Source organism: Sinocyclocheilus anshuiensis, unplaced genomic scaffold, assembly GCF_001515605.1.
Source record: "Sinocyclocheilus anshuiensis isolate Anshui unplaced genomic scaffold, SAMN03320099.WGS_v1.1 scaffold152, whole genome shotgun sequence".
In the NCBI taxonomy this organism is placed as follows: domain Eukaryota; kingdom Metazoa; phylum Chordata; class Actinopteri; order Cypriniformes; family Cyprinidae; genus Sinocyclocheilus; species Sinocyclocheilus anshuiensis.
This window is the reverse complement of record NW_015555781.1, coordinates 2851431-2863451: the sequence shown is the minus strand read 5'-3', so window position 1 is coordinate 2863451 and position 12021 is coordinate 2851431. Positions and strand designations below refer to the sequence as shown.

At 39.2% G+C, this 12021-nt stretch overlaps 1 protein-coding gene across 1 annotated transcript in view; it reads right to left on the bottom strand.

Moving 5' to 3' along the window:
• Positions 1-12021, bottom strand: part of LOC107674633 (protein sidekick-1-like) — a 370868-nt gene that overhangs the window by 80104 nt on the left and 278743 nt on the right. Inside the window, exons 12-15 of the mRNA XM_016468661.1 lie at positions 11737-11839; positions 11289-11462; positions 7431-7567; positions 1276-1423 (exon numbers count right to left, since the gene is read on the bottom strand). Coding sequence (XP_016324147.1) covers positions 1276-1423; positions 7431-7567; positions 11289-11462; positions 11737-11839 — 562 coding nt within the window. The remainder of the gene's footprint in view (positions 1-1275; positions 1424-7430; positions 7568-11288; positions 11463-11736; positions 11840-12021) is intronic.

The window sequence follows — 12021 nt, the reverse complement described above, 5'->3', positions numbered from 1 at the left end:
CCCCCACAAATTAACCAGGCATTCATGCAAAGGCTAAAAAAGGCAGCAACAACAATGAGCAGACATGATCAAACTACTCTTGATGATATGATAGCAAAATGGCAGGTTATGAATTGCTTCTAGCTTCCTGCACTTGAATATAATTGACCAAAAAAGCCATTAAATGTGAAATGTGAGCACGTCTGAAACAGTTAAGCATTAAACGAGGTTAAACAAGAGTTAAGAACTTACAGCAGTTCTTTAAAGTTTAATGTGTTCTCTCATCAGATTGTGCTCCACATTAACCTAGAAGACATGAATATTTTTCAAAGACAAACTAACAAATATTACATTTATAGAGTGGGCTCAAAAGTCAAAAAGTTCAATTTCAATATTCACTTTGCCTGGAGAGGCATACAACACGATAGCACTATTTTGGAAGGACAGGTGCTGAGAAAAGCCAGAAATCAGTGGTGGGAGAGAATAGATGTGAAGTCTGCAGAAAGATGATATTACTGCTCTGCGTACCCGACTGACTCACGCTGATTTCACAGTTTTCTGTAAATCGGTTGCCCATTAACAGCTCTATGCATTTACTAGAACGCTTTCATTATTCACACAAGCATAAAAATAATGTCTTTTTCCGCTGCAAAGGCAGATGCATAGTTACCTTGATCGTTCCATTTAAACTGAAAAGTCTTTTCAAATTTTTGTTGCTCTCACCCACCTGTTTACTGTAGCTTTCAGCTAATTCAGCATTGAGGAAGAGGTGTAAGCAGCTGGGTATCTCTGAAAAACCATCCTCAACACTCAGCTAAATAAAAGAGATTAATTTTAAAGTGAGACATTGCTGTTGCGGGTGAGAAATGACACCACCTTCTTTTCACCTGGAACAGAAATGGCATGTTTTGCTACGTCAGGAGCAGATAAAACTCTGAGGAGCTGCTGGGAAAGAGGTGTCTGCCACCCACAGCTGCAGACCTGCGAAAGCGAGCTGCTAGGGGGTCTGATTAGAGCGAGAGGTGAGAGCAGAGGCCTGCCACTCACGACCTGAGAAAGAAACCTATGGTGTTGTGATTTCAGCCGCAGCAGAACATACTGAGAACTGTGGGTGGAGGATCAGTGACAGAACACACACTTAAATAGTAACAAACCTGATTGGCGGCAGCAGACCACAGTGCGATGGGACATAATAAGCCTATTCCTGACCAAGCTTGAGTGTAAAAAACTGAATCTTGCAATGATGGGCACGGATAACATGAGAATAAGCAGCTGTTGACAACCATGGCCTCCTACCTGTTGGTTTCGGTGCTGTACTGTCCCTTGCCCACCTGATTGACCGCGCAAACCCTGAACTGGTATGAGCGGGCCGGAGTGAGGCCCTTCACCATGGCTCCGGTCACGGTGGGGTCCACATCAGGCAAATACACTCTCCAGGGAGAATCTGGTATACAAAGAGGAGCAGAACATTTCTAAATATTTTAAAAACTACAAGGGACATTATATATTGGTTATACATGTATATATATATTGTGGCGTGAGGAGCAAATGACAGACACAGTGGGTGTGGCGTCAGGCCTCAGATAGGCTTTTATTTAACAGAAAATAAAACAAAATGTCCAAAACGGGAATAAAGTGTTCAAAGGGGAAATACTGTCCAAAATAAACAGGGGATCTGGTGTCCTCGTTGTGCAGGGGAATTGTGAAGGAAGGGCAGTGTTCAAAAAGGAGGGGTCCAGGTAAGGGGCAGAGTCCGGTGGCCGCACGCGCTCCCCTCTCTGGTCCAGGGCACGTGGTGGCTTCATCACAGCGGCTCATCTTTCCTGGCCCGCGGCGCTTGAGGAGAATAACGGCCTGGCATCCAGGCCCGTCGACCACGTCACGGGTGCGGTTACATTCCGGACAGCAGGTCCGGCAGCACTGGAATCCCTCTATGCTCCCCACCTGGACCCACGAGGACACCAGCGTGCATGAACAGGGGGAAGAGACCGGTCTCTCTCCGGAGGAGAGGCGCACTCGGCTTTTAACAGCGGCGGTGACGAGGCTCCATTCACTTCAGGTGTGCCTCATCACGCCGCCAGACCTGGCTGTTTCTGTGCCCCTCCTCTCTCACACACCCACTCCTGTCGGAAGCCTGGTGAAGGGCGGCGAAGGGATGGGGTGATGATGATAATTAGGGGGTTAGCAGCCGATCCGTCACAATATATATATTATATTATAAAGTTAAGTTAAGTTAAGTTAAGTTAAGTTAAGTTAAGTTAAGTTAAGTTAAGTTAAGTTGGTGTGCTGTCAGTCGCTGATGTTCTTTGTGAATGTTGTATAATGATCATGCGTAGATGTGAAACTGTTGACTAGAGAAATGGAAAAACCTCCAAATCGATTTCTGGGTGATCCATCTTCTAATGGTAACAACAAAAAGATCTCTTGAGCAGTTCTGTAGGTCGGCCTCAGATATATATATATATACAGCATATATATATATATATATATATATATATATATATAAATAAATAAAATCAAAATTGTGAAACAGAATTACAATTTAAATTTTTTTTAATACATATTTTAAAATGCAATTTATTCCTGTGATGCAAAGCTGAATTTTCAGCATCATTACTCCAGTCTTCAGTGTCACATGATCCTTCAGAAATCATTCTAATGTGCTGATTTGCTGCTCAAACATTTTAATTATTATCAGTTGATAGTTCAAAAGAACAGCATTTATTTTAATCTGAAATATTTGGTAACACTTTAGTTTAGGGACCAATTCTCACTATTAACTAGTTGCTTATTATCATGCCTACATTATTAACGTATTGGCTGTTTATTAGTACTTATAAAGCACATATTTTGCATGACCATATTCTACATCCCTAATCCTTTCCAATACCTAAACTTAACAACTATCTTACTAACTATTAATAAGCAACAAATTAGGAGTTTATTATGGCAAAAGTTGTAGTTAATGGTTTGTTAATAGTGAGAATTAGACCTTAAAATAAAGTGTGAATAAATATTTTTTAACATTACAAATGTCTTTACGATCACTTTTCATCAGTTTAATGCATACTTGCTGAATAAAATTAATTTCTTAAAAAAATAAATAAAAAAAATAAAGGTTACTGATTCCAAATATGAATGGCAATGTATCTCATAATATATTTTATATATATTTATTAAATATTATTTTCCATTTTTTCTCGCCTATAATAATTAGTCAATATTTATAACACCAAAAACAGTCCCTTCGCTGACCCTTAAGGTGGTCGCACCCCGGACGAGAAGCGCAGCACCGCGTCTAGAACAATTCGTACATCAAGTACCACACGACGTAGCTGGGCGCCGCGGACAGACGCCGAATGGCGCCGCCGGTGTGTGTACACTCATAGAAAACAATGTGTTCTGAGCTGTGCTTCTCATCCGGTGTGCGACCGCCTTTAGAAGTAAACAGGCCTTTACTGCTATTGTACCAAAGACTTATTTATGTAAATGAGCTCTGATGTGATAGGCTGACCAGTCTGCACGTCAAATGAATCGCACTTCTATTAGTTATGGCTACGTAGGCCTTTTTCATGATTAAGGCCCCTTTAACTAAAGTTCTGTTAAGTGTAATCATTTCTGGAAGTGTTATTAATTAAAGTAATTATACAGTGTTATCAAACCTTGTTTTCTGTCTTCTAAAGACATGGTGGAATGGTGGGTCATGGTGGCATATATAAAATTACACAATTTGCATAATCAAGCATAATCACATGATACTTGTCAAGATATTTTTTACACAAATTAGTCATCCACTCATAATTACATAACATGCTTGAGTCTGGACTCCTCACAGCATTCAAGCTGGCCATTATTACTTAATGGCACTTAACGACCAGCCCATGTAGCTTCAGAAATTATACAACAGACTCCAAACAACATTTGCAGTGAGATGAAGTTTAGATCAAAAGATATTAAAACAATCCTTTCATGAATAAATATCTCATGATTCTTAAGATAAGTACTACTTGCCTTTTGTGTCAGATCTTCTTAATGAGGAAGAAAATGACAGATTGCACTTGAAATTAGGGTTTTTGAGGGCAAAAAAAGTAGTCAGAGAGAGAGCAGGTTTTTCTCACTTTCTCTAAAAGGTGTTTCTAATGGGACTTCCCAGCCATATTACACCCTGCACCAGTAATCTTCACCTCCACTCCAACACATTCCTCACTGTCCTCTTCCAGCCCCGGAAGATCAATCTACTTGGGTGTTTTTTTTCTGGTTCTGTAATACCACAGGCTTTTTCACCACTGGGTGACAACAGCTGAGATCAACTCGTACATGTAGCATGCTGAGTGCTTGCTCTGGACTGGCAGAACATTCAGATGCATTATGGTTAGATGTGAATGAGGCACTGAGATCAGTAGATTCTTTAACACTGCCGGTTCTGCTCTATTACTGAGTAGGATATGCTTAAAAATTGTGCTACTGAGCAAATGGTTATACAGTGATCCCAAGAAGTATTTGGACACCTTATTCACTCTTAAAATTATTTGATTTCAGAGCTATATCACTTTTCTGAGTCACTTTTGGCTCAAATGTCTTTTGATCAAGTGGTGTCAAGGTGATTTTTAATGGATGCGAGAAGCTGAATTCAGAATACCACACTTGCATACTACTCATACTATTTCTGTCATTTAGAGTGCATCAGTGGGGCTCCAGAAATAAAAATCCCATTCATTTTCTCCATAGGGGAACAGATTTTTAACAACAACTTTAAATAAACCTCTAAAAACAGACCTACTATGAGCTACGAGATTGTTAATCAATGGTATATGCTTTTGTTATTTCTTTAAACAAAAGTGTTTAACAACAGAATTTCTGGTAAAAAAACTACATTATCCATGATTCTGCTGAGAAATCTCCACCAAACAGAGAATCGCGAGAAGCAAATCACGTCATAATATCTCTTTAGTGCCCACCCACTTCCATGAAGCACTGCGAATGATGCAATCAAGTTTTTAAGTTGATAATGTCATTCAGAAGGCTTCTTGGAATTTTTGTTATTTCCTTCATTAAAGCTCATTAAGTTCACAGTCTTTTTATCTTTGTGGTCCAAAGATTGTATTTGATTCACTTCATAGCTAGTTAGTTTGCTTCATGGCTTATAATTTTTTTTTAAATCCCTATGGGAAAACTGACTGGAAAAAATACTTCTGGAACCAAGGCTGCTGAAAAAGTGGGTGGGCACTACAAGGGTTCTGTTCCCAATTCAACCTTAGTTACTCTCAAATTCACACAGGTGTCCTAGCAAAGTGTAGATCATTGCATTTACCACTGTTTGACAACCAGAAAGTGTTCAAAAAATGTAAAACCTAACAAATCTATTTTGTGAAGTGTTTTCATATTTTTCTTTACAATAAATACCACTTGGTTTATCTTACTGTTCTCTGAGAGCTCCACCACATAATGCAATAGGGGGCTGTTTCCATCGAAGGGTAAACAGGCCTTTACTGCTATTGTACCAAAGACTTATTTATGTAAATGAGCTCTGATGTGATAGGCTGACCAGTCTGCACGTCAAATGAATCGCACTTCTATTAGTTATGGCTACGTAGGCCTTTTTCATGATTAAGGCCCCTTTAACTAAAGTTCTGTTAAGTGTAATCATTTCTGGAAGTGTTATTAATTAAAGTAATTATACAGTGTTATCAAACCTTGTTTTCTGTCTTCTAAAGACATGGTGGAATGGTGGGTCATGGTGGCATATATAAAATTACACAATTTGCATAATCAAGCATAATCACATGATACTTGTCAAGATATTTTTTACACAAATTAGTCATCCACTCATAATTACATAACATGCTTGAGTCTGGACTCCTCACAGCATTCAAGCTGGCCATTATTACTTAATGGCACTTAACGACCAGCCCATGTAGCTTCAGAAATTATACAACAGACTCCAAACAACATTTGCAGTGAGATGAAGTTTAGATCAAAAGATATTAAAACAATCCTTTCATGAATAAATATCTCATGATTCTTAAGATAAGTACTACTTGCCTTTTGTGTCAGATCTTCTTAATGAGGAAGAAAATGACAGATTGCACTTGAAATTAGGGTTTTTGAGGGCAAAAAAAGTAGTCAGAGAGAGAGCAGGTTTTTCTCACTTTCTCTAAAAGGTGTTTCTAATGGGACTTCCCAGCCATATTACACCCTGCACCAGTAATCTTCACCTCCACTCCAACACATTCCTCACTGTCCTCTTCCAGCCCCGGAAGATCAATCTACTTGGGTGTTTTTTTTCTGGTTCTGTAATACCACAGGCTTTTTCACCACTGGGTGACAACAGCTGAGATCAACTCGTACATGTAGCATGCTGAGTGCTTGCTCTGGACTGGCAGAACATTCAGATGCATTATGGTTAGATGTGAATGAGGCACTGAGATCAGTAGATTCTTTAACACTGCCGGTTCTGCTCTATTACTGAGTAGGATATGCTTAAAAATTGTGCTACTGAGCAAATGGTTATACAGTGATCCCAAGAAGTATTTGGACACCTTATTCACTCTTAAAATTATTTGATTTCAGAGCTATATCACTTTTCTGAGTCACTTTTGGCTCAAATGTCTTTTGATCAAGTGGTGTCAAGGTGATTTTTAATGGATGCGAGAAGCTGAATTCAGAATACCACACTTGCATACTACTCATACTATTTCTGTCATTTAGAGTGCATCAGTGGGGCTCCAGAAATAAAAATCCCATTCATTTTCTCCATAGGGGAACAGATTTTTAACAACAACTTTAAATAAACCTCTAAAAACAGACCTACTATGAGCTACGAGATTGTTAATCAATGGTATATGCTTTTGTTATTTCTTTAAACAAAAGTGTTTAACAACAGAATTTCTGGTAAAAAAACTACATTATCCATGATTCTGCTGAGAAATCTCCACCAAACAGAGAATCGCGAGAAGCAAATCACGTCATAATATCTCTTTAGTGCCCACCCACTTCCATGAAGCACTGCGAATGATGCAATCAAGTTTTTAAGTTGATAATGTCATTCAGAAGGCTTCTTGGAATTTTTGTTATTTCCTTCATTAAAGCTCATTAAGTTCACAGTCTTTTTATCTTTGTGGTCCAAAGATTGTATTTGATTCACTTCATAGCTAGTTAGTTTGCTTCATGGCTTATAATTTTTTTTTAAATCCCTATGGGAAAACTGACTGGAAAAAATACTTCTGGAACCAAGGCTGCTGAAAAAGTGGGTGGGCACTACAAGGGTTCTGTTCCCAATTCAACCTTAGTTACTCTCAAATTCACACAGGTGTCCTAGCAAAGTGTAGATCATTGCATTTACCACTGTTTGACAACCAGAAAGTGTTCAAAAAATGTAAAACCTAACAAATCTATTTTGTGAAGTGTTTTCATATTTTTCTTTACAATAAATACCACTTGGTTTATCTTACTGTTCTCTGAGAGCTCCACCACATAATGCAATAGGGGGCTGTTTCCATCGAAGGGTCTCATCCAGGACAGATCCACGCTGCGGCTGTCGTTGGCGTTCAGGCTGGCCTGTAGGTTTCGAGGCGAGTGTGGCAGCTCTCTGAGGACAGAGGACAGCAAATACTCAAAATAAGGGCTGTTTCACACTTCTCACACAAGTGCTGCATAAACAAAGCTAGCATATAGGCTCTATACAGAAAGTGATATTACTTTGGGGTTACTAAACTTATTTTTTAATAACTGCTATATACGTACGATCAAATCTGAATATTGAACAACTAGCGACTAGATTTCTGGCCAGATGGAAATCAAACACAGGGTATTACAGAAGCGCTGCCAGGTGTTCATTGTGGTTTGGGTCTGTTGATTATCATCTATGGGACTGGCTCTCCCAGTAGGCCTCCTTGGCCCATTTTCAGATCTTCTCACATATTCACTCCTACTGCCGGCTCCTCCATGTTCAAAAAGATTCCAAATTCAGCCCGAATCTCATAGCCAGTCGAAGGCAGGCATCCATTTGCGTTTGTCTTGATTTTCTTCTTCACACTAGCTTTTTTTATTTTATTGATTACTTTATTAATCATTTCTGTGGAGGATAGGCTTCCTGCTGAGACCAGGCACCTGAGCACCAACAGTTGCGCTTGGAAAGTTTCTTTTCTCTAAATTAAACCCATGGAGAGAACCGGCAACGCTTAAGATTTCATCACTTTTCTGTGTTCTTTCTGACTAAGAAGGAAGATTATGCCATTTCTACAGGTGCAAAAAATGTATGCTTTTTCACCTGATGTTATCAAGATGATGTTAACAAAATGTTAATTAGCTTTGATTACACTATAATTAATAAAATAGCTCTAGAAAATAGCTCTAATAAAATAAAATAAAATAAAATAAAGAAAAAAATATTCTCTAAAACAAGTCTTTTCTGGGTTAACTATTCTTTTAAAGTCTTTTCATGTAAACGTATATTGTAATAAGGAGGTTTGTCCATTAAGATATTGTCCTTCACAGATATTATTAGAAAACAAGGCAAAGACAATAAGATTTAATTTTCGCATTTTTAACATAGAAATATCAGACTACACTGGCAAAAAAATAAGAAAAAGACCTCAGAATGAATGATTTGTTCAGATTGTTGGATCATCAGTGTTTAGTTATAATGGCGTGGGCTGTGAACACTGAAGGTGGAAAAAGACAACGCATGGGTGACTTCAGCCACTGGGGGAAGTCCTCCTGACAACATGCCCGATTCCACACAACCATCTGATACCAATACGGCATCTTCTCCAGCTTAATGAGGAGCCAGAAAACCCACAAACAGATAATGAGTCTTAGTTCCACACAACATTAGCCTCATGAAATCTGCATAAAGTACACACACCCGCTGGTTACTGCCGTCTTCCAGCGGTTTATTTCTGGAGAGCTTCTGAGGGGATTTTATTCCCTCATCATATTGTGGTACAGAGTCATAAGCAAAGGCTTTAGGTGTTAAAATGTTTACGCTGCCAAGATTTGGCTTTTATTTTGGGTTTAAGGATTCGACTGGCAGACACGGATCAGATATAGTGTTTCAAATAGCCAGGATGAAGAAATCTACACACTCAGAGACTGGTCAAAAGGTCAAAAAGGTTTTTAGGAGACGGTCAGGACATTTTTTTCTGGATGGAGAGTTAAAAAAAAGCATTCATAAACACTAGCAAACTAGCTACTTTAAAAACTAGGATTTGAAAGTCAGGGATTAAAGGCAAAGAACAGAGGCAAAACTTCTTTGATGAAATAAATGCCTTTAAAAGTTACAATTAGCGGGCCGTTGATGAATATGAAAATTGTGTATAAGCAGTTGGAATCCAGATGGAAAGGTTAGGGTGAAAAAGGTTACTGAGGAAAGGTCAGTCAACACGTTCCTGCTGAGAGCAGCAATCCACTCAGATAGTGTATGTAGATGCTGCAGTGGGTGAGCAAACATAACGTGGAAGAAAGCTAAAGAAAGATTCCAACATACATAACAAATATGTCAGTTGTGACCTAGGTGACACACAGATGGCATGTTCACTGATAAACATGACCACAAACTTCAGTTTTGTAGGACTGCTTTTTGTGTTTTTTCACTGTTGTTGTGCTGAAAAATTGTATCATAATCACACCGTACCAAACTGTATTCCACTGGAAATGCTGCTGGTACTGTATATATACACCAAGAAGTTTCACTCATATTACTATGAATGGGAGAACCTACATTATATGGCGGATTAAGTCCCACCTTCCAAATAAAAGATGCAACATTATTCTAAAATTATTTTAGAATGTTACCTTAGGTGCACTTATAATCTTACTATGTTTTTTTCATCAAAAATGATCATAATTTAGATGTCCATTTTCTCATTTTAATTTAGCCCTATGATTTGATCACTCCGTTGGAAGGGGCGTGTCTCCTATGAGACTTCAATGTAAATGCCCACTGCTATGATTGGCTAACATCTTTGCATATTAAATGAGCACTACATATGGAACTCTCCCGAAAACTTTTACGGTCCCACTTTATATTAAGTGGCCTTAACTACTATGTACTTACATCAAAAAATAAGTACAATGTACTTATTGTGTTCATATTGTATTGCAAAACACTTTTTTTCACAATATGATTTTGCTGCTATTGTGGTGGGAAACGGGTAAGGTTAGGGACAGGTTTGGTGGTATGGGTAGGTTTAAGGGTGTGTTAAGGTGTAAGGGATCGGTCAACAGTGTAATTATAAATGCAGTTACAGAAATTAATTACAGATGTAATTACATGCAGGTATTTTTAAAATCTAAGTACAATGTAAAAACATGTATGTACACAATAGGTGCATTGTACCAAATGATTATTTTTATATATTATATATTTATGATTATTTATAGCACAGTTACTGTCAAGAATTTGTTGCTGATTTGAAATATGTTGTTTAAATGTGATTTTGCCAAGCTTTTTTTGTTGTTGAGATTTTGGTATTTCACAGTTCAAGTAGATAGATGTAGTTAATTATCCATGCTTGAAATAGCTGCCCGGATGTTTTTTTATAATGACCGCTGAGTAAACTGTTCAGCCTGCTGATGGAGAAGTGACAGTCCTCTGTTCTTCCACTTCTGTCTCTGCGTCACTTCTCACATGAGTTTCAGAACGCACTACACAATGCTCTCATTAACCTATGCATGACCATTGGCTGAAAGCGATATTACAAAATTTGACTATTTTACTCAAACATGCCTATCGTTTCACTATAAAAGACGTTGATTTATCAACTGGGGTCGTTTGGATTACTGTTGTGATCACTTGGTGTGGTTTCTGAAACGTCACCTTTCAGGATCCTGCATTACACTGACTCACAGAGATCTTTCTAAAAATATTTGTCTGTGTTCAAACAAAACCAAATACAAAAGTCATCTACATCTGGGCCAGCATGAGGGTTACTAAATGATTAGAATCGAAAATATTGTGAATTTTTATTTTTGAGTGGAGTATCCCTTTAAGTCTGTAGGATTTTTTTTGTCTGTTCTATTGCCCACCAGGTGGAAATCATACTACACCTCTCCTCAACAAGCCTCATGATGCCTACTGTATCTATAGCAGAAAATGTGTGGGATGAGCTACATGACAAAGTTGAATACTTGGGGTTAGAGGTTTTGGAGAGCAAGCATATTTTTCGCTCTTTAGTTATGTCCTCACACTTCAAAGCCGGCTTGTGAAAAATGATGCGCAATACGCAACTGGAAGGTGACACACATCCATCAGCACAGCGTATTAGTCAGCCTAATGCTCGGAGAGGAAGGGAAGCTAAGTCACTCACATGACCTCCAGACGGGCTGCCTTGGAGTCGTTGCCAGCCTGAGAGATGACGTCACAGGTATAGTCCCCGATGTCCCCGGACCAGGTTTGACTGATGTGCAACGAGCCCTCCTGCAGGCTGATACGCCCCCCTCTGGTCTGGCTCACTAACTGCTCATCCTTTTTCCACACGTACCTGCCAAGTGAAGAAGACGAGGAGCAGAAGAGAACTCTATCACAGTCAAGCTGACACAAGGGGAGCACAGGAAACAGCACTGGCTCATTACGCTGATATCCAGCATATTAGCGCTGAATTAACTGTACAGCACTACGGATCGCGCTTTGAATCAACTTCAAGGCCTGTGGGCTGACACTCTGAATTAACATTACAATCAAACCGAGTGTGGAGCCCTAGGCTCTGATGTTGAGAAGAGAGGAGGAAGCAGCGCGGCTCGTTTATCATCACCCACCTCACCGCCACGCGCGGGTCGTGGGTGGCGCCGCACTCCAAAATGGCCGTGGTCCCCTTAATGACCCGTCTGTCCATGGGAGGCCTGGATATGGACGTGCGACCTTGGAGCAAACACAACACTGTTAAAGGGGTCATATGATGCGATTTCAAGTTTTCCTTTCTCTTTGGAGTGTTACAAGCTGATTGTGCATAGATAAGATCCCTGAAGTTGCAAAGACTAAAGTCTCAAATCCAAAGAGATATTCTTTATCAAAGTTAAGACTCTGCCACGCCCCCCTAAAAC